Genomic DNA, 24,015 nt, shown 5'->3' on the forward strand with positions numbered 1-24,015 from the left:
TTCTCAATTTCAAAACCTACTATAGAGCTACTGTAATCAAGACAGTGTTGTATTGGCATTAACAATAGATGTATATTGTGGGACAAAATTGAGAGTCCAGAATTTTAAACTCTTTAATTTTGGTCAACTTAATTATGTTCATTAACAATTCCCAGACAATTCAATGGGGGAGTGAATAGTCTTTTCAACAAATAATGTTGAGATAACTGGATATCTACATGCAAAAGAATGAAGCCAAACCCCTACCCCACACTATATATTAAAAATTAACTCAAAAGTGATAAAAGATCTAAATGTAGGATCTAAAACTATAAAACTAGTAAAAGAAAACATATGAATAAATCTTCATGATCTTAGATTTGACAGTGGTTTCTTAGATAAAACACCAAAAGCACAAGCAACAAAAGAAAAAAAATAGATAAAGTTGACATCATCAAAATTAAAGCTTTTGTGCTTCAAAGAACACCATCAAGAAAATGAAAAGACAACACATAGAATGGTATAGTGTTTTGCAAATCATGTGTCTGATAAGGAACTTGCATCTAGAGTATATAAAGAATGATTGCAACTCAGTCATTAAAAAGTTAAAAGTTATTTGCTAATTTAAAAATAAGCAAAGAATCCGAATAAACATTTCTCCAGTGAAGATATACAAATAAGCAATAAGCACATGAAAAGATGTTTAAAATCATCAGTTATTAGGGGAAGGCAAATCTAAACCACCGTGAGAAGTATTTAACACCCACTACCATGGCTACAGTAAAAACGACAATTACAAATGTTGATGAGGATATAGAGAAATTGGAACCCTCAATCGTTGGTAGTAAGAATGTAAAATGGTGCAGCCATTTTAGAAAAGAGTTTAGCAGTTTCTCAAAGATTATAATGGAGCCCCTATATGACCTATAAATTCTACTCCTAGATATGTATACACACCCAAGACATATATGACAAGAGAAATAAAAACATATGTCTACACAAAAACTGGTACATGAATCTTGATAGCAGCATTATTGATAATAGCCAAAAGGTGCAAACCCACATGTTCATTAACAAATGAATGGATAAACAAAGTGTGGTACATTCATATAGTTGGAAATTATTTGTCATCAAAAAGAAGGAAGTACTGATACATGTTACAACATGGATTAAACCTTGAAAACATTAAGCTAAATGAAAGAAGTCAGACACAAAAGTTACATATTGTATGAATCTACTATATTAATCTGCTAGAGCTGCCATAACAAAATACCACAGACTGGGTGGCTTACATAACAGAAATTTGTTTTCTCATAGTTCTGAAGACTAGAAGTATAAGATCAAGGTGTTGTTGGCAGGTTTATTTTCTCCTGAGGCCTCTTTCCCTGGCTTACAGATGGCTGTCTTCTCACTTGCCCCTCACATGCACACACACCTGTGGTATCTTTCTCTTCTTATAAAGGCACCAATCTGGGCACCTGGGTTGCTCAGTTCATTGGGAGACTGCCTTTGGCTCAGGTCATGATCCCAGGGTCCTGGGATCCAGTCCACGTCAGGCTGTCTACTCAGTGGGGAATCTGCTTCTCCCTCTGCCCCTCCCCCCTGCTTGTGATGTCTCTCATGCTCTCTCTTTCTCTCTCAAATAAACAAATAAAATCTTAAAAAATAAAGGCACCAATCCTATTGGGTTAAGTCCCTTATGACCTAATTTAGCCTTAACTAAACCTCTTTCAAAGCCCTCCAAATACAGTCACATTGGAGGTTAGGACTTCAACATATGAATTTAGCAGGATATAACTCAATCTATAACATCCATGTATATGAAATATACAGAATAGGCAAATTTATAATGACAGACAATAGATAGTGGTTGCCAGAGGCTGGGGGATGGGTGTGAAGATTGGGGTGACAGCTAAGGAATGCAAAAGTTTCTTTTTGGGGTGATGAGAATGTCTTGAAGTTGACTGTGTTGATAGTGGAGCAACTCCACTATGCTAAAAGTCATTGAACTATACATTATTAAAGTATACATTGTGTTTATTTGTTTTAGAGAGGGAGAGAGGGGTGGGGGAGGGGCAGAGAGCAAGAGAGAATCTTAAGCAGGCTCCACACCCAACGTGGAGCCCAGCATGGGGCTTAATCTCACAACCCTGAGATTGTGACCTGAGTCAAAATCAAGAGTTAGATGCTTAACCAACTGAGCCACCCAGGTGCCCCTTAATTATACATTTCAAATGAGTGAATTGTATGCTATGTGAATTGTATCTCAATAAAGTTATTACTGGAAAAAAAAAAGCCAAGTGGGCTAGAAAGGCCATCAGTAAAGTCTTTAAAAGGAATCCACTCATTAGGATGAAGCTCAGAGCCAAAGTCCTTAAATGTAGACAGAGAAGAAAAAAGCCCACTTCTGACCCTAAACATTAAGTATTCAGTGAACTAGGGGAAGCAAAGCAGGTATCAGATATGGGGCATGTGGTCAAGGCTGCCCTGGCTATAAACATGGCATGAACCTAAGTCACAAAGTGTTGGCTTAGAGCTCCATGAGCTACTGCCAAGACCCACATTCATCTTAGAGATCGAAGAATGATGTCCCAGCCTGGGGAGAAGAGAACCCTGAGGTTGGGAACTGGGCAGGGTGTAAGGCAGGGCCTGAGGTAGTCTCTCTTATGTTCCTGACTTCCCTCCACCATTTCTTTAGAATTAGAATGTTCAACTTCAGGAGCACGTGGGTGGCTCAGTGGTCGAGCATCTGCCTTCAGCTCAGGGTGTGATCCCAGGGTCCTGGGATTGAGTCCCACATCAGACTCCCCACAGAGAGCCTGCTTCTCCCTCTGCCTGTGTCTCTGCCTCTCTCTCACTCTTTATCTCTCTCTCTCATGAATAAATAAATAAAATCTTTTTTTTTAAAAAAAAATAAAAAGGATGTTCAACTTCAGTAAGCATGGAATCCTTCTGGTATTCTTCTCTCACAAACTCTGTGTTTTCAAAGCATAGGTCTGCCAAACTATATTTCTTAAGCACAAATGCTATGCTGTCATTGTCAGTTTGCTTATTGATCTCCACTGGACTTCAAGACCCGGGAAGATGGGGACTATTACTTTTATCTCTACACCCCCCACAGCCTCTCCCATGGCTGAGCACATTGAAAATGCTCCATAGACATATGTTACATGAATAAGTAAATAAGTACTTGGCTTTCTCATTTTTGACTTCTTAGAATGCACATCAACATCTTGCTTCTGCTAGACAGAGCCATTGTCAGAACTAGTAAAACTCAAGAATTCTAACTAAAGTACTGATTTTTTTCCAGTAGAATTGACATAATTATCAATAATAATAATTATTATCAATAATAATGGTTTAGCATTTATTGAACATGTCTGGGCTGGGCCTTATGCTAAGCAATATATAGTCATTATCTCACTGAATCCTCACAATAAGCCCCTGAATAGATATTTTTATTACACCCATTTTATAGATGTGGAAACTAAAACTCATGGTGGTTAACAGACTTGCCCAAAGCCACAGCATTGGTAGTAATAGAACCATGATTCAAACCTCAGAACTCCAAAGTATATGCACTTATCCTCTGTGTAATTATGAACTCTCAATACTTTATTCTGCTAACATACTCTGTCAGAGAAAAATGGAAAAAAAAAAAAAAAAAAGCAACAGTTGAAGTTTGAGATTACTCACACCTTTCAGGCCCTGTCAGAAGGCTTCCTGGCCTCAAAATTAGAGAATCCCTGCTTGAGTTTGGAATCACATCCAGCTTCCCTGCAACTTCAGGATGCAATGTTCTCAGGTCACCTTGCTCCATAGGCAAAAATTACTTGCCCTGATGTAAGCAGCTCCTTGCATCACAAAAATAAGCCATGTGTAGAAAGTATGGGTGGGCTTCTCTCCCTTGATATAAATTCAGTTTGTAATCAACCAAACCCAGAAAGCCTCTTCAGATTCTTTTCACTGTCTACTGACTCACAGCTTCCGGTTTGCATTTTATCCTCTTTCGTTCCCTTTATGCATTTTAGTTGCACTTCACAGAGTTCTGCACAAAGGGAAAACCCAGTATGAGTCGAATGCTTACCAGGATGGAACATTCTGACATTTCAGAGCAACAAACTCAGCTTGAGGTGTTTCGACAAGGCTTGCATCAAAAGTCCTGAACACTGTTGTAAGAGATTCAACAGCTTTCACATTGACCTCAATAGACGAAATTAAATGTTTGCTTATTTCATGGTTACCATGTCCCAGTGCAAACAGCCTGGTGTTTTTCCTATTTTCTATCCACTTCTGTTACCTTGGCTGTGTGCATATCATGACTGAATGGCACTCAAGATCATCATCTGCAAAAGTGAAGGGAGTGGTCATGCCCACAATAGGGCAACTCTTGTTCCAGGAGAACTTGGAGCCGTTCAGGACCAATGTCTATGATTCGGAAAGCTAAAAAAGAACCTAAGTTAATCTACCACACTCAGGGCATTCATTGTATCTAGAACTAAGCCAAAATTCTAAGAAGGAACAGGGTTGCTGATGCCAATTGCATAAAATGTCCTCAGATTTCAAATGAACCTTGTGGGCAGAGAGAGAGGAAGTCCAGATATCTCTCTTAGATTCTTCTCAGAGCAAGAGGGAAATGCTCTACCTGCCCCCCTCCCCAACCATCCTCACCAATGAACATGGATTGGTGAGCTGCTCCTGTCAAATGCCCAGTAAGTATTACTCCTTCTCCCATCTGGCCCTGGCTCCATTGACATTGTTTACCTCACTGCCTGTCTCTGTACTCTCCAGGAGTCAGGGCCAGGTCCTACTCATCATCGTACCTTCCAGAACCCAGCACATACCTGACTTACTACATTTTTGTGAACTTCATAAATGCACTACAAGGTCAATGGAGAAGAAATGCCTGGCAAAAATATGGCTGGAAATGGACTCCCCTGACATAGAGGAGAACTTGGGTCTCAAGAGGGTGCCCTTTACTCTAAGAATGAGTCAAAACCTATCTGCTGGGGGAAGACTTTTGTTGGATGATAGGATCTTTTAAAGACTAAGGTACTCTTCATCATTTTAACATGCTTTAAAAGCACAATAAAGCTTGGCTTTTTAATTTATTACTTCCTTAGTTTTTAAGTTCTGAACAAAATAGCATATTTAAGCAACAACATTTTTCTTTAATCCATGATTAAATATGTGTATCTATTCAAAATAGACATTTTGAAAATACCAGAAGAATGGAGGTTAGAGGATATCATTTCCATAATGTTTCTTTTACTTATGAAATTTGAAGAACTTGATTTTTCAGTTATGTGAAATTCATTGGAAAGTATTTATAAATTTGAATCTAAATTATTTTTAAGGGACGCCTGGGTGGCTCAGCTGTGAAGTGCCTGCCTTTGGCCCAGGGCGTGATCCTGGAGTCCCAGGATCGAGTCCCACATGGGACTTCCTGCATGGAGCCTGCTTCTCCCTCTGCCTGTCTCTCTCTCTCTCTCTCTCTCACACTCTCTCTGTGTGTGTCTCTCATGAATAAATAAATAAATAAATCTTTAAAAAAAATAAAAACTTAAAAAATAATAATAAATTATTTTTAAATATCACTTATTACATTAATCATCTTATACTTGCCTTACTCCTTCCCCCCAAAATCTTAGGATTATATAAAATATATAAGTATAATAACATGAATCAGTTTCTTATGGGCCTTGTCTTGAATCTGCATAATAGTTGGTGAACCTCCTAAAAAAGCTTTGTAAATATTAATGTATTATTTAGATTTTCAACCACTGAGTTGCTCATTTGGAAGATTTCCACCTGGTTTTGATGATGGAAAGTCAAGGATAAATCACTAGACAGAAAACCAGCCTTCTTGTTTCAATATTTCATCCAAACTCAGATTCTTACTAGAGGGACCTGCTATAGCCCCAAGGTCTTCCTGAGTCAGAAGCACATCCATTTGACACTTACTGTCTATTATCATCTGTTGAGTCCCTATGTCCCTGCCTGCCTCCCACTTATAAAACATGTGCCTATCTGCCTAGGAGAAAGGAGAGATGATCAGAATATTTCAAGCACCAAGTGGAAATGCAAACAGGGCAATATACAATAAACGGAAGCAAACGTGTCACAAAAACTAAGCCTGGGAGAAGGGAGGGGACTGGGTGCATTTTGTAGTCTTAGCCAAGGATTTCTAGATACAGGTGGCAGCAGCAAATTGCCTGTCAAAAGAGTCACTTCATTACGAGGCCAGCCATGTAGAACAGCCACCGCGCCACGAGGGCACCACTGCTAGTTGGGGCTCCCAACCACCGCAGGAATGACAGTCCTGTGCTCCCCAGCAACAGCCATGTCCCTTGGGGGTACGGAGACAGACAACAGGGTTAATGCCACCAGCATCCCTTCATACTGCCACTGCCAAACCATCAGTCAAGAGAGGAATAGAAATAAGGGAATGGGGGCAGGGAATGAATCAGTCATGGGATGCAGGACGTAGATGCAAAGGAAATGGAGAAGAGCACCCATTTGTCTTCAGGATCTTTCTGTCATTTTGGTTAACAGTAGGGGGGTATACAACAAGCTAAAGAATAGAAGGATTAAATAATGCTAGGTCCTGACCATGTTTTTCTCATGTTTTCCTCGGCTGGGTGCTTTCAGATGTCCCCCAAAACATGGTACACTTTTCCAAGCTCTCTCTCTCTCTGTCTCTCTATCTCCATCTCTGTCTCTCTCTCCCTTTCTCTCTCTCTCTCTCTCTCTCTCACACACACACACACACACACACACATTCCCAGTATCTTACTTGTGTCTGTTCATCTCTGAATTTAAAACTAAAATGACAGTAGGGAACCTCAGTGTACCAACCTCATTTCTCACCATTTTGCTCCTGTGCAAGAGATTAATTTTCCAGGATGGCAAAGCAATGTCACTCTCAAAGTCAAGATCACTTTGAAAGGCACTCCCTCACACAGAGGAGAACCGCTTTTGTGTCCTTGAGCCACTCTTCTATCCTTGATGGGGTGACTTCACATTGAGAACATAGGCAGGTACAGTGCCACATCGGTGGTGGCCTCTAGACACTTTGGCGGCTGACTTGCCACACCCAGGCACCCACGTGGGCTTGGCAGCACCAAAGGAGGACACTAGGCTACCTGCGGGACAGGTGGCTGCAACTTTTTTTTTTTTTTTTTTTTTTTTTTTGGTGGCTGCAACTTTAAGGGAAATCTGGTTGCAAGTCAGATAGATCCTGGGGGCCCAGGCTGAATAACAAAAACATCAATGAAAGGGAATGTCAAGCTTAAGAAAAAAAGAGATGCTCAGCATGTAAAATTAGGTAAACATCCAACTCTGTAGAAAAACACCGTGATATTAGGACTAGAGATTCAGGCAGAGGCAGTGGAGACATGGATCTTGAGAGACAATTCTGAAGAAGTTGGAAGAGAAGATCAGAAACTAGAGATCAAATGGTGGGTATTCGTCGTGTTTGGTTTTTTTATCTGTTCATCATTTGATGGACACCGAAGATCCTTCCACAGTTTGGCTATTGTGGACATCACTGCTATAAACATTGGGGTGCAGGTGTCTTGGTCTTTCACTGCATCTGTATCTTTGAGGTAAATCCCAGCAGTGCAATTGCTGGGTCGTAGGGCAGATCTATTTTTAACTCTGAGGAACCTCCACATGGTTTTCCAGAGTGGCTGCACCAGTTTGCATTCCCACCAACAGTGCAAGAGGGTTCCCCTTTCTCCACATCCTCTCCAACATCTGTTGTGGGTGACTGGGTGACAGGCACTGGGGGAGGGCACTTGACTGGAAGAGCACTGGGTGTTACACAGTATATTGGCAAATCGAACTCCAATAAAAAAAAATACAAAAGAAAGAAGAGAAAGAAAAGAAAGAAAAAGAAAGAAAGAAAGAAAGAAAGAAAGAAAGAAAGAAAGAAAGAAAGAAAGAAAGAAAGAAGAAAAAGAAAGAAAGAAGAAAGAAAAGAAAGAAAGAGAACTAGAGATCATTCCAGAGCACCTGGGGGCAGAATCCTTGTCAGGTTCATCTTCAACTTCTTCAGAGTCCCTGGCCCAGGGCAGGCACCCAGGGAAAACCTGATGAGTCAAAGCATGAATGTGCGGTGGTTGGAGATCTCTCTCAGAAGGCAAAAGGTTGCAGGCTGGACTGTGTGCTCTTCAGAAAGCCTACACCTGCCTCTGGGGAGCCCAGGCTACTTGCATCCTTAGATATGTTTTCTAAACTCGTGGCCTGGGGAAGCAGAAGGCAGTTCTCGGCTTCACTGAGCTAGAACAGCGTTTTGATACAAACAGACCTGGGCCCACTGAAAGAGTTACACACTTGGCAAGAATACCCCCTTGAGTTCAGACAGAAAGCACATCTGTGTCTCATTGATAATGTAATAACCTACATTACATTTTTGGCCGAGAGCACCTGTGCACAGCCCAGAAAGTCAACCCAGGGCCACCATTCTGATGGAGGTGATATTAGCAGCTCTCATTAAAACTGATGACTAGAGCAGTGCCCAGTAGTGCGGCTCTCATGAGGCATCTCTTTGCGTTTCCACCACCAGCCTCTCTTTTTTGGAGTTCATAACTCAACCTTCAACATAGGCCTCGCGTTGAACCGAAACCTGAAAAGAAAATGATCATGGGGTAAAGAGAGTTGGACTTCTGGAGCTGTCAAAGCATGTCAGTTGTCACATTTGTACCTGTTCAACTCTGCGTTATATGGAGCCTGTTTTCCTGCCCCCGTCTGCACGTTGGATTTAGAAGACTGCGTGAGGGATAGAGAATTGATTTTTGAGCCAGCTAGGGGACAGTTTGAGTGTCTTCACATTTATGGACAGTATTTGGGGATGCCACGCATTCTGTTGTGATGGGCACCGACCCTGGTCTCCAGGCAGCCGTCCTACGTATGCATCCATGTGTTTTGTAGGCCATTACCTGCCCGAAACAAGGGAGCCCAGAACTCTCAGTGCTCCACCTGGGACTTTAATGAGGTCACATATGGCTGGATCTTTCTCACTTTCAACACAGCACCCTTCCATGATGAAGGAGGGAGCCAAAGACATGCACCTCACTGACAGTGATTTGAAAAGGACTCTGTTATCTTTTATTTTGACGAAAGTGTGAAGTGCAATCCTGTCTTCAACCAGACAGGTTAATGCTCAATTGTCTACATACCCATAAAGCTGTCCCACTGAGAATGTAAGAACTACTATTCTTAACAAAAATAGGAAGGAGTCTGTCCCTCGAAGGTTACTTTAGAAATATAGGCAGATTACTTCATAAGGTCTGCTTTCTTAACAAGGATTGCTTGGAAAGAGAAAGGTCATCACTGTCTACAATCTCCTCTCTCCACATGTAGTAGGAATTACATTAAGGCACGAGTCAGATCATGCTGCTTCTCTGCTTCGAGTTCCTCAATAGCTTTTTACTGGATTTATAATCCATAATCATCATCCCCCAAGAGGGCCTGTGTGACCTGGCCCCTGAAGAGCCTCTGGCCTCAGGTCACATCCCTGCTCCCCTGCTCTCCACACACCAATTATCCTTGACCTTTCCAGTTTCTTAACTATACCAACCGTATCCCCCACCTTAGAGACTCTGCATTTATGACTCTCTTCTCTCATAATGCTTTTCATCTCACATTTAGAATACTAGCTTCTTCATCTTCGTGCAGCTTAAGTGTCTCCTCCTCCTGACTGCTCTGTCTGAAGTGGGTACTTATTCCAGTCATCTCTATCTTAGGCCTCTGTTGGTCTCTTTTTAGAAATTTAGCACATTTATTGTTTTACTAATCTGTCCCTGCACTTGTCCTTTGTCTGTGTGCCATCTAAAAAGTATGCTTCGTGAGCGTCACCCCTCTGTTCCTAGAATCCTGCATGTAGTAAGTGCTCGGTTAATATTTCTTGACTAAACCAAGTTTTATATACAAGGTGATAGACAGGTTAAGCTTCTATTAATTGACTTAGCAAGTAGCCTTATTCTCTTTGTAGTATACATGAAAGAATTTTCACATAACCTCTTTACCATAACCTCACATTTTGCAAAATTAGCTAGCATTCCCACAATTTTTAGGACAGTCCAAAATTGGAGGAATGAAGAGATTCTGTTCTTTTACATCTTTCTCTCCTTTATGGCATCATAAAATAGTACCTAATTTCTGTAAAGAGTTTATTTAGCTAAAGAGAAAACACATGCCTCTTGAACTTCTAGGAACCAGACTCTTGACTTGATTTGCTTTGAGCTCTGGACACTGAAATAATAAAAATAAGTTCCATACATGTTAAGGACTAAGTGTACAGTCAGGGCCACCTATTAATAATACTGTATGTTTTTCCTACTTATTAGTGATTAATTGTGATCTAACAAGTAGTAAGTTCAATGATGATGATGGTGGTGGTAATGATGTCTAGGATTATTTACTTATTCTGTATCAGGCACTGCAGGAAACATTTTATTTATTTATTTATTTATTTATTTATTTATTTATTTATTTATCTTAATTTATTTATTCATGAGAGACACAGAGAGGGAGAGAAGGAGAGAGGCAGAGACACAGGCAGAGGGAGAAGCAGGCTCCATGCAGGGAGCCTGACACAGGACTCGATCCCTGGTCTCCAGGATCAGGCCCTGGGCTGAATGTGGCAATAAACCACTGAGCCACCCAGGCTACCCAGAAGCATTTTATTTATAAGTAAAATGAACTATAATGTAATATTTTGTTTTCATGGATAGTATAATATAACTTATCTCTGTAGTGATGATAGAAATGGTTACAAGAACAGCACTAACCACAGACACAGCTGGGGAAAAAATAGGTTCAATACTGTGGAAACCTTAAAAATATAGAAGAATATTGATTGATGTTCTAGTTGGGCGTGATTCTCTCAAAATATCCTGTATATGACTGGCTCAAGACCCCAAAGCTTAAGAAAAAAAAAAAAAAGCATTGTGGACCCAGGCCCAAGTCTTTTGATACCAAATCAGTACACTATGATGACCTCTGGGAAGGCAGGTTATCCTTAGGTATAGATAAAGTGGGTGGTTAAGAATTAACAATCCATGGGGTGCCTGGGTGGCTCAGTTGGCTAAGTATCCAACTCTTGATTTTGGCTCAGGTCATGATCTCAAGGTCATGAGATAGAACACCAGTTGGGCTCCCCACTGAGCATGGAGCCTGCTTGGGATTACCTTGCTCCCTGTCCCTCTGTCTCTCCTCCCTGCTCCTGCTCTCTCTCTCTCTCCAAAAAAAATTAACAATCTCTGATTTTTCCAATTAAACTCATCAAGTGCTAAATACTCATGTTTTCAAATGGCTGGCTCTAGAAGTTGTTTAAAAGATTTAATCCCCATATTAGGAGTGGCAGTACAATTCAGGAAAGCTGTAATTGTCTGTAACAGCTTTCTCTGAATTGCTTTATCTGATTCTTTCCTCTCTGCCACTTGCTGAAATTTGGGTGACTGACTGAAAGGAAAAGAATAAGAGATTTAGATGAAATAAGAAGAATACTGCATAGAAATGTGATCTTGGCAGTTAATCTCAGTTTCCTCACCTGCAAAATGGGGATAATAATCTACCTATGGCATCTTTGAGGCAATTAAGATAATGTATGTGGAGCACTTAGCACCACGTGTAGAAAGGATCCGATGTTAGCTGCTGCTGTCTTGTTATTAGTATCTCGTTAATAACAATGCTGAAGTAAGAGAAGTTCTAGGCAATCAAAAGTTTTGTTTTGGCTTGTTTTGAAAGGGAGGCTGGGACAGGTGGGAGCAAGCAAGGAGCAAGGAAACATAGGTAAGGTAGTAGAACATCTCAGACAAATCTTACCAGTTCCCTAATTCTGCTTCAAGTAGGACCTCCATCCTGCCACTTCACTTCTCTGAGTTTTGATTGGCTGGTCCACAAAGAAAGATAATGTCCACTCTTCCCACCTCAACGGGTTGTCAAAGATTCAAGTGATACACTTTGAACATCTTAATAGAAGTGTTAAATATTGATTTCACACATGTTTCCCTTAATTGACTGTCATTTCAATCCAATCAGTGATTCTCAACCCTGCCTGCACATTAGAATCAACTGGAAGCTTCTAAAAATCCAAATGCCAGGCCACACATGGAATCTCTAGGAGTGAGACCCAGGCTCAGTACTATTTTTTCCCCCTCTGCAAGTGATTCCAATATCCAGCCAAGGTTAAGAATCAAGAGAATCAAGTATTTCTCAGACTTGCACAGTGATAAGGAGCCCCAGAGTCCCTCCATTTCTACATAATCAGCTTCTAAGAGAAGTGCCTAGAAGTCCGTATTTTCAACAAGTACCCCTAGCTGTCTCTTCACAGCAGGCAAGTATGAGAAACACTATGTTGAATCAGAGTCTGAGAGTTGGAAGGAATATTGTTTAAAGTCTTCACACTTTATTCATCTCTAAACCATGTGAAACTTTATGAATCCCATGAATGAAATGCAAATGTGTGTTAACCAACTATGTGAACAGTAAACAACACAACTGATAACACTGTTAGTCCCAGAATTGACACGGACCCCTTTCTAGAGTTTTGGGAAATCTTGACTGATGGAGAAGAATTTCAGTTCAGAACTTTCCTTGATCAAACAATTTGGAATGGCAAGAAATGAACCAAAAGAATTCTGCCGATTAAGAACAAATGTTTGAATATTGTGAAATAAAATAATAAGCTCAAGTTTTGGTGCGCACAATGAGAATGGGACACACATAGCTAAATGTTTATTTGGTCCCCCACGAAAAGGATCTGTTGGGGATCCCTGGGTGGCTAAGCAGTTTAGTGCCTGCCTTTGGCCTGGGGCGCGATCCTGGGGTGCGGGGATCAAGGCCTGAGGCAGGCTCCCTGCGTGGAGCCTGCTTCTCCCTCTGCCTGTGTCTCTGCCTCTCTCTCCATCTCTCTCTCTCTCTCTCTCTCTCTCTGTCTCTGTCTATCATGAATGAATAAATAAATAAAATCTTTAAAAAAAAAAGAAAAGAAAAGGTTCTGTTGCACAGCTCTGTAAAGCCTCCGTTATTACTTTAGGTCTCCTGGGAAAGCTAGGTAGATCGGGTTTAATGTAAATAACACACAGACAAGCTACAATGGCAAATACGAAGGGAGAAAAGTTAATTAACTACTGTTATCCACGTTGCCAAACTCGGCTCAACTCTGCGAGGCAAGAGATATTTCCACTCCTCCTCACTATTTTGAAAGCATCAAACTCTGCCAGAACCACTGGTCTATCAGTTTCCGCTGAACATTCTAGCATTGTCTTTGAGAAGTTAAGTCTTGCAGAATCCCGTTTTCTCTGGGGCCCCATCCACTTGCCTGGCCTACGTAGTTAACTTGAAAATCTTTCTTCCTTCCTACTTCCTGCACTGAGTCCAGCCTTTGTCTCAGCTTTGTGTGAGCCATAAATACTGTCAGTATTTAGAGACTGCGTTTAATCCTAAGCTTGTTAAGAAGAAAGATAATGGAGACTGATTTTAATGAATATCTAAGTTCAGAACATTTGCATTTCCTTTAAAATGGCTTTGTAAAATTTGCTCACTTCCAAACTTTGCCAGATAAGGCATTTGGGAAAAATGAGGCTGGATCCAGGCTGGGTTTTATCTTTGGAAATGATATCAACTTGCCCCGGGTAATCAGTGCTTGTTTTAAAGTCCCTGTTCCTTAGCATCTCCCTCTGTTTCTGAAAGAGTGCCTTCATTGGGAGACTCACTTTTTTTGTGATATAAAATGTATGTTCTTGCTGCGTTTGTTTGTATTGGGGAAAAAATCCTTCTAATTACTAAGAGGGTATATTATGCATGCTCAGAGTGGGTGGCATGGTTGGTGGAGGCATGGCCCAGTGCTTGTGCTAAGTCAGCATACATGATACCCAGATTGAGAAGGTGGCTGTAGGCATTCCCAAGTGTAGCCTTGGCCACTCCTAGCTTCTTTAGGTTTTTGTTATTGTATTTGTTATTGTTTTAAAGATTTATTTACTTATTTGAGAGAGCAAGAAAGCATGGGTAGGGAGGAGAAGAGGGAGAGGGAGAGAGTCTTAAGCAGACTCTGCACTCAGTGCAGAGCCCAATGTGGGGCTCCATCCCAGGATCCTGAGATCATAACCTATGCTGAAACCAAAAGTCAGAGCTTAACCAACTGTGCCACCCAGGTGCCCCTAACTTCATTAGGTTTTTACATTTGTACATTTGTTTGTATTTTGTGTGCTTTGTTGAATCATTTCTGTGTTATACTGTGTTTTGGATTCATGGACTGAGTGGGGGGAAGCGGCAGGTAATAGATAGTAGGAATTTTTTTTAAACAAAAAATGTATTTATTGCTACTAACGGCCTTCCCCCATTGTCAGCCCATTCCCAGGGCCCATTTCTTCCACCTCTCACATTCTTCGCTTCTAGAATACTTGATTTGTTTACCTGAGTGTTTGATACACAGTAGGGTGCAAGACATCATGCACAATCGATCATTGTTCAGAGGATGTCAATTGCGTTAGTTTGCTAGGGCTGCTAAACAAGGTACCGCAGAGGAGGTGCTAAAACAACAGAGATGTACTGTCTCCCAGTTCTGGAGGCTAGAAGTCCAAAATCAAGGTGTCAGCAAGGTTGATCCTTCTGAGGGCCAGAAATGGGAATCTGTTCCAGGCAGCTCTCCTTGGCTTAAAGGTGGCCCTTGTTCTGTTCTTGTGATGTCTTCTAGTATGCATGTGTCTATGTCTAAATTTCCCCTTTTTAATAGTCAGATGAGTGCTCATCGTAATGACCTCATTTTAATTTAATTACCTCTATAAAGATCCTCCCTCCAAATAAAATCACATTCAGAAGTACTGGGGTTAGGACTTCAACATACGAATTTGAGGGAGACACAAGCCAGCCCACAACACCAGTATTATACTTGGCTTTTAAAAAAATGTTCATGGGATGCCTGGGTGGCTCAGTGGTTGAGCATCTACCTTGGGCTCAGATTGTGATCCCAGGATCCTGGGATCAAGTCCCACATTAGGTTCCCTGCAGGGAGCCTGCTTCTCCCTCTGCCTATGTCTCTGCCTCTCTCTGTGTGTCTCTCATGAATAAATAAATAAAATTTTTTTAAAAAATAAAACTAAAAAAGTGTTCATATACCAGGGGTACCTGGGTGACTCAATCAGTTGAGTGCCCAACACTTGATCTCAGCTCAGGTCTTGATCTCGGGGTCATGGGTTTGAGTCTTGCATTGGGCTTCACACTGCATATGGAGCCTACTGAAAAAAAAAAAAAAAACGATCAAATCATAACTGAGAAATAAAAATAGGTTTATGGAAAGAAAACTAATTATTATGATGTTCTCTGTAACAGGACTTGACTGGTATACCTGAGCTCTTTTCTATAGAGCTGTTGCAAAAATGAAAATATCACAGGTTAACTGTAGATCTTTGCCTCATCTACAGTTATTATCTGATGTACACAGAACTTCTGATTTTATAGGCATAGCTTCAGTGCTCCTGGAAGTCAAACTCCGAAACCAAAGTGACATCTCAGGGGGCAAAATTTCTCCTTTGATCATTTAGGCAAGAAAAAAGATGCAGCAATCAATGCCTTCCTCGTATAGACAAGGAATCGGAGGTTTAGAAAAGAGAAGTACTCAGCAGCAGCCCTGGAACTAGCACCTGGACTTCACAGCTCAACCCCATATTCTGTTACCATCTCACACTACCTACCCCCTATGCCAGATATCCCCACCTTCCCCATCTATCAGAGTTACCCATGGCTCACTGACAACATCTGACTTACCCATTTAATTTTTTTTGATTAACTAATCATAATAAATGTGCTAAGTACATTACTGATGTCCATGAGGAGGACCAGAATTCTAAAGTATCACTTAGGGATCCCTGGGTGGCGCAGTGGTTTGGCGCCTGCCTTTGGCCTAGGGCGCGATCCTGGAGACCCGGGATCGAATCCCACATCGGGCTCCCGGTGCATGGAGCCTGCTTCTCCTTCTGCCTGTGTCTCTGCCTCTCTCTCTCTGTGTGTGATGACTATCATAAATAAATAAAAATTAAAAAAAAAAAAAAAAAAAAAAAAAAGATAATTCTTTCCCAAGAAGCCTATGAAACCAGAGGAAAACAAGAATCCAGGTGTCTAATTTATATAAGGTAGTAGGTTTCTTTGCCCTTCAGCTCCAACTTTTTAGCTAAAACTTGCCTTTGCCATGAAAATAAATATATGTTTCAAAGTGGGAAACAAATTTTGTCTGAGATAGTCTGGCTAGTGGTAATTGGGGATTACCCCTGAAAACGAAAAAAGGCAAGTTTTCTGCTCTGTCAGATTTTGGTTAATGCATTATAACTGATACTTGAGTATGGATTTTAGAAACCACCTACCGAATTCAGCCACTTTACAAAGAGACTGTAACCTGGGCCATGGCTTGCCCAGAACTCCCCATTAAAGAGATGTGGGGACAAGTCCCCTTAGGTCCCATCTAGAACACTTAACACCCCTTGAAATGCTGCCTACTGGTTATTTAGCACATGTGTAAGCTACTGGAAGCTTAACTTCTTCTGCCCCATGAAGATAAGAGAAATAGTAGCCCTAGTGTTCATTGGTGGGTGACTTAATATTTCACCATGTGAATCTGTTATGTCACTCTCATGATATTAATTTTAAAGAGTAGACTGTGTTTTCTCAACATATAATTCAATGCTACTATTTTCTGACGCTAATGTTCCTTATACCTAAACTCATCTGTGTGTACTTTATGGGGAAATGCCAGGCACGCTAACTTTGCATATTTTAAAGTTCTATGTAAAACTTGTTTCATTAAAAGGAAAGTTTTATTTAAAAATCCTAAGATTTTTCTTTTAGATTTCTTACAAGTTAGTAGGGGTTTTTCTTACCCTTTTCTCAGGGCTGATAAATTGGGTTAAAGTATATTAAACCCCAGCTATGCTTTATTGAGTCTAAAATCCCGGCAGGGTCAGCCCTGCAGAGTGGTCTCAGAACAGAAGGGTGCTCCAAGATGCAGGCAGTTTGTGCTGCGTGAATACTAATTCTAGAACATTAAACGTATCATGTAAAATTGATTTCTGGATGTTTCTCTGTGGAAGTCTTGGAATAGTCCTCCTCTTCCTTTCCTTGAGCCAAGAAAATTCTGAATCAGAACAGTTTAATTTTAACGTGTGGAAAAACTATACTCAATGAACCGAACATGGTGCTGAGAGAGTTTAGGGGGGTGGAGGGATGGGGACATTTTGACCACTTTTGCGTGTTATTAAAATATCTGAATTTCTGCGTAAAAGTTCTGCAATGTACTTACATGCCTTGTTTCCGAGGATCATTTGCAAGCTTTGTCTTAAAGTCTGACAACCTCAACAGCAAAACCTGCTTTTTGTGCCATAGTTATTGTGTTATATGTTAAGCATCTGGAAGGAACCCCAAGGAGGCCTCAGGAAACGGTTACTGCCTCTTGACTTATCATCCTGAAGGCGATTTGTTTTAAAGTTGATAATCCCTAGGGCTACAAGAGTGTCCCACATCTGCCCTGAATTGAAAACAGATTCCCATTAAGAGCCTTACATCAGTGCTGTGGATTCATTCGATCTGAGTCAGAAAGGAAGTCGGAGAACATTCGAACGTATGGCCTGATAGCAACACAGCCGCTCCCTTCATGGAGGATCGGGACTGCAGGGTATGTAGGATGTCCGTTTTCAAATTTTAAAACTGTTTTTGCGGTGTGGAAGCGGCCTTCGGACCTGGAGGCGGGAATATTGGGGAGGGGACTACGGTAGCTAACAGGTAAAAAGTCACGGTCAGTGTCAGGACTGTCAGTGCTACCGATGAATTGCTCAGAATTCAAGAGGCCAGGAAGCCTCCGCTGCTTCCGAATTCTCCTACCCGGTTTTGTTGAGGTTTGGTGACTTAGTGTTCATATAAAATATATACCTATAATTATGTAGAGATTTATATAAAAACTTCCCCCCCAGACGCTGAGACTCTAACACGGGATTGTAAGCCAAGAAAAGTTTTTACTGTTAAAAAGCCAGCACTTTTCCAACCCCAGCTTATCTCTAAACTTATTTTAAAATCTTTCCACTCATGCTAGGAATGAAGGATGGAACTATGTACTCCTATTATAAGCCTCAGGGGACTGGGACCATCTGATTAACTATGTAGCATTCACTATCCTGCTGAGATTTTCTCTCAACTTTGTTTTGATCTTCTCTGTTAAAGCAGTATATCCTAGTGTGAAGTTCGTTTCCTTTTGAATTAGAAAGGAGGTTAGACTTATCCATTAAAGATAGAGAAGCCTATGGTGGTGATAAACAAGGCTCTGAGGGCCCAGCAGCATGAAGTGTGGATGCTGAGCCCTCCAGCCTGGCTCCTGGGGTTCTTCTGGCTCCTCCAATCCCAAACTGGGCTTGGATGAGCGGAGGCCTCACGGGTTACTTCCAGAAGTCTAGTCTGCTTACCATCTTCTCTGAGAAGTTTGGGGCAGTGCCTATGACAGTTGATACCCCATATATACTTGTGGAATGAAAACAGAATTATGAAAAGAAATCCTAGAAGTAGTGTCCATCTGAACATATTGGCCTACTGTGCCTCATTAAATTTCCACTTTTTTTTTTTGGTAAGATGGATCCCCAAAGTGGAGCATTGGAGGTGATAGGTCATGGAGGAAAAAGTGCTAGTGTGCCAGTCAGAACAACTGTGTGTAAAACACCTGGTTCTGTGACTATGGCATTAAGAAAGTGAAGAAATCTGAAACAGGAGTCTTGAGAGGTAACCATCATGCCCTAGGAGAATGTTCAAGAATTCAGGAAAGGCTGGTATGGGAGAAAAGGAACAAACGCGCCTGCTTGTCTTTCCCTTTGACTCAGTGTGCTCATCACAAATGTTCTGACAGTACAGAGCCTCTGTTCTTGTGCTTCCCCTGGTTTCAGAAACAATACACTAAGAGCGGCCCAGTTGGCAGGTAAGATTGTCCATACAAATGCCAAAATGCTGTTCCCTCTTGACTGGTCGCCCACAGTTCTTGAAAGAGGGAAGGTTTTTCAGATGCCAGAAATTGACTGCAAACTGTGTCATGGGATTATGCCCTCTGAATCCCAGCAAGACAGAGGCTTCCTTTTAGAAAAGGAAGCACATTTGGGTTTTTGTGCTGGAGGATGCAAAAAGATGTATTGATCATCTCAGACAGAAAGGGGAATTATTAGGCTTAGAAACATCGCTTCTGTCCTATCTAAGGAGACTGGCAAATGAGCCTTGAAATCTATAGAAATGTTTCTAGTTCACACCAGCTTCCTCTTTGGGAGATGATTGTATATATATCTTAATTCAACTAACCTACTTAATCTCAACCACAGATGTTTGGGAAGAAAATAAAAGCAATGTTGCAGACACTTTCCGGGTGAAACCTCTATCATAAATTTAACTACCATTACCATTAAGTAATATCCACTTCGAAAAAGCTCTCTGCTGCTTTTTGAGTAATAAAATAAACAAATGTTCAGATTCCCTTTCCTTGGCCCATATTTGAACATCAGGCATGTCACTAAGGGGCTATGCCACCAAGCCAATTCATGGCCTCATTTTTCTCTAGAAGTTTTGTAAGGCATTGTTTGGAATTCAGAACACATTATTTCCCAGAAACAAGTTTAGCCTCCTAGCTCAACTCCTGAATGCAAATTTACCCCCAAATATAGAGAATCTGTTACAAGTTTCTGGAAATGGACCATAAGAACTTTTACCATTTTGTTTAATGACACTAGAGAATAAATTTTATGATAAACTATAATACTCCTTTTGAGAACATTTTCAATATCCTTGAGAATTAATTCTTGGCCTTGCACCCTGTTCCTTTCTTTATCTGAACCCTAACTACCTATTCTAGGTGCTTTGTCCCCTGCTACTCTCAAATGGTACTCTAGGTTGGAGTCCTAGCAAATAATTTGCCTGTGGTTTTTCACTTATGGTTTCTTTTGCCTGTAATGTCTTCCTCCCCTTTTGATTCCTGGTAAACTCTTGATCAGCTCAAACATAAACATAATTAAAACTCCTCTATGAGGCCTTGGTCACAAACCTCTCTAAAAAGACTTTGCGAGGGGCGGGGAAGGAGGGGAATAAAAAAAAAAAAAAAAAAGACTTTGCACACAGCTTCAGGTGGTTCCCCTGTTGACCTTCTAAATCACCAAGGACCACAGTTTGAAAATATGCCTTATGAAAAGTTAGAATTCCCTCCCTACCTCTTCTGCATTTCGAGAACACCTTGTAAATACCATGATATAGTAACATTCACCACATTATATGTCAATTTTTAGTTTATATTTTGCCCTTTTCCCTAACCTGAGACCTCCTTAAAGATATAAATTTCTTTAGAACCTACTACAATGCCTGGAACATAGATAATTAGTAAAAGGATGGATGGATGAATGAGTGGATAATTGGATAAATATGTGATCAGATAGGAGTGGGTGCACTCAGTCAGTTGGGGGTCCAACTCTCAATTTCAGCTCAAGTCATGATTTCAGGGGCCTGGCATAAGGCCCCTCTTTGGGCTCCATTCTCAGCAGAGAGTCTGCTTGAGGATTCTCTGTCTCCCTCTCCCTCTGCCCCTCCTTCCATTCTCTCTCTCCCTCTCTCCAATAAAAATAAATCTAAAAAATAAAATATAATAAAAATATGTGATCAGATGGATAAGTGGATGATATGATTGGATCAATGAATGGATGGATAGATGGATGGATGGAGTACAGGAGAAAAAGCTGATTTATTTAAAGGAGAATGGAGAGATATAAGAAATCTATGGAATTCTAGATGGGTCTTTTAGATAGTTTCAAGGGCATGATATTGATGGAATTTGTGCAGTATTATTTTATTTATACTGTTTTGTGAGGAAGGGGTTATGAGTAGAGGGAAGAGAATGGAGCTTGCAGTAAGAATAAACGGGTTCTCTCCCTAGCTCTCTACTTCCTACCTAGTCATGAAGACTTGAGTAGGTAGTTTGCCTCTCTACTTTTGCTTTTATTCATCTGTAAGATGAATAAAACTTTGGAGATTTTTTGTAAGGATTAAATGATAATCCATCTAAAAGGTCTAGTCTAGTCCTTAAGCCATACCAGGTTAAAGATAGGTGGTAGTAAAATATCAATCTAAATCTGAAACAGCAGACGTAGAACTTGAAGCCAGAAGAAACCTTGTCCAGCCTTGTCTAAATTAGATAAGCTGTGATGGAGGAAAAGGTAAAATGTATACATCCAAAAACAGTGGGGGTGGGGGTAGGGATTATGAGAAAGCTGTTTAGTGGCAAGTAGCTGCAAAGTGAAAGGAAGAGAAAGTGCACTATTGAGAAATTGCACTTCCAGGATTATAAAAGGAATAATTGTGTGTATATATATACCTGCAAGTATACTCCCATGCATTTGTAACCCCAAAAAGTGCCTTATATATTGCATATACTTTACATAAAAACTAATGATAGTAATACATTCCTAACTAACACTTATTATACCACTTACAGGTCCTAGGCACCCTTCTAAGCTTTTTACACATTTTAACTCATTTTGTCCTCACAACAACCCTGTGAAGTAGTTACATAAAATCCTTACTTTACTGATAAGAGGGCACACAGCTAGTCACATAACCAGCATGCATAGGAGCCAGTGTTTGGATCCAAGAAGTCTAGCCCCGGAGTCTACACACTTCACACAGGAATGTACTCACAGCTGATGCAACTCCTGGCACAGACCAGACAGCCGACTCAGCTGTCACAGTCAACAACACTCTAAAGTCCCCTTTTGATGGATATCCCTATAGATATACTTTTCAAAAAACAATTTTAACACCTGAAAAGTTAGAGTGGTAGAATTTTATAGCATGGAGGGACATTTGGTTCATTATGCCCAGACCGGTCAGCTGAGAGTTTCCAGGAAAAGTCCCCTTCAGAGTCAGGTGGTTGGAATCTCTGCCGACATACTGGTGGCAAGGATCAGATGATCTTAATGGCCCAGATAGCACTGTGGCGGCAGCAGGACATCACCTTTATTCCAGATAATGTCCAGGGAATTCTAAAAAAAAAAAATTCTTCCTGGAAGTTTGTAGACATTATGTTGACACTCCAATAGTTTTCCAAATATGAAAATAAAGATAATCATTCTTTATTCTTTTTTTTTAAACAAAGAATCATCTATTTTTTAAAAGATTATATTTATCTATTTGACAGAGAGAGAGAGAGCACAAGTAGGGGGAACAGCAGGCAAACTCTCTGCTGAGCAGGGAGCTGATATGGACCCTGGGATCATGACTCAAGCTGAAGGCAGATGCTTAACTGAATGAGCCACCCAGGCACCCCAAGAATCATCCATTTTTAACATTTTTATAAAAAAAGCAACAAAATATAGAGTCTTTGAACACTCTATGTTTCCTAAATTGAGTTTAATAGGACCATGTTCTTTTGTTTTTTTTTTTTTAACAGGACCATGTTCTAAAATATTCTATAACTCTTTTTTTTAAGATTAATTAATTAATTTATTTACAGCATATGTGTGAGCTTGGTGGCAGTATCAGACAAAGGGAGAGAGAGAATCCCAAGCGGACTCTGTGCTGACCATGGAGCCTGGTGTGGGGCTTAATCCCACAACCCAGAGATCATGACCTGAGCCACCCCGGTACCCTAAAATATTCCATTACTTATATGACATCCCTGAGCCCTTACCTCTCCCTCAAATTGCTCAGTGCAATCTTGATTCCATTTTCCCATACCAAAAATAGACTTGTTCAAGCAGTTAACACATTTAACAAACTCCACAAATTCTGAACCAAGGACATATGAGGTCGACAGAAAAAATGTGAGCTCCCCTCTTCTACCTGATTAAACTATTATAAGTGTTGCCATAATTAGTACAATCATTATGCAAGGGACGCGTGGGTGGCTTAGCGGTTTAGCACCTGACTTTGGCCCAGGGCATGATCCTGGGGTCCTGGGATTGAGTCCCACATCGCACTCCCTGCATGGAGCCTGCTTCTCCCTCTGCTTGTGTCTCTGCCTCTCTCTCTGTCTCTCATGAATAAATAAATAAAATCTTTAAAAAAAAAAAAAAAAAAAAACAATCACTATGCAAGTGCTACAAAGTTTTCTAATTCTCTGGCTATTTTAGTTATTCTTATTTTAAGCCATTCACATGCTCCACTGATGTTTTGGGGCATGATTTTTGGATGAATAGGTAGGTAGGCTTGTTGCAGAGGTTGCCAGTTTTGCATACCTCCAATACATCTAGTGAGTGACCCACAAGAGCCCATACTGTTAACTCAGGAGAAGTGGAAAAATAGCATTTAACACCTAGAATCATAAAAATCAGGGGCTGGGAGGAACCCACTCTTTTTCTCCGTGGATTACAGTAGAAGGAGAGGAAGAAGGAAAGGAAGGGAGAGGAGGGTAGTAAGTGGATTCCCTAGGTCTTTGTCTCCATTTTTTTTTCCTCATTACAGTCTGGATAAAGAACATCTTACCCAAAAACCCATTCATGTAAACTCAATCCCCTTTGGAGTGTTTTGCATCTGTTCAGGTGTCCTGGAAATAAATATTAAATTAAATTAAGTTTTAATTTCATTTGAATTCTGAATAAAAGGCTTTGCATAAATGGACCAAAAGGAGTCTAACTCTCCAAAAGTAGGTCAAAAGAAATAAGGCACTTTCAAGTATCCAGAACAATCCCATCATTTAAAAAAAGCCCTGCAAGTTCAATAAATACCTAATAGAAACACGAAATCAAGCCAGAAGTGGCCTTACAGGAAAGGATTGTTTTAAACCATTTAACTCTTCCAAAATGCCAAGGGAATAGAAGACACTAAAATGAAGTCCAGATTCTCAAACAGAGGTTGAATTTTAATAAAACTCTTCATTGGACAAATGGATATTTTGGAAATGGTTTTAGGCCAACAAGCTCTCTGGCAGGGCTATTGTAGAGATGAGAGGAGATTTAATGAATATAAATCTCACAGCCCAGTAGTACACAGTGGATACTCACTAATATTTTGTTGAATGAATGCTGACTAATT

At 40.6% G+C, this 24,015-nt stretch overlaps 1 protein-coding gene across 2 annotated transcripts in view; it reads left to right on the forward strand.

Moving 5' to 3' along the window:
• The window catches only part of SASH1 (SAM and SH3 domain containing 1), a 314,530-nt gene that overhangs the window by 40,225 nt on the left and 250,290 nt on the right, over positions 1–24,015 (forward strand). Inside the window, exon 1 of one of the 2 annotated variants that reach the window (XM_038526300.1) lies at positions 17,556–17,650. The exons of the other annotated variant lie outside the window; for it this stretch is intronic. Within the exon in view, the coding sequence (XP_038382228.1) occupies positions 17,630–17,650 (21 nt within the window). The 5' untranslated portion in view covers positions 17,556–17,629. Of the gene's footprint in view, positions 1–17,555; positions 17,651–24,015 lie in introns of those variants that run through there. 2 annotated transcript variants of the gene reach the window in all.

The sequence above is a fragment of the Canis lupus genome, chromosome 1 (genome assembly GCF_011100685.1).
Source record: "Canis lupus familiaris isolate Mischka breed German Shepherd chromosome 1, alternate assembly UU_Cfam_GSD_1.0, whole genome shotgun sequence".
Lineage (NCBI taxonomy): Eukaryota > Metazoa > Chordata > Mammalia > Carnivora > Canidae > Canis > Canis lupus.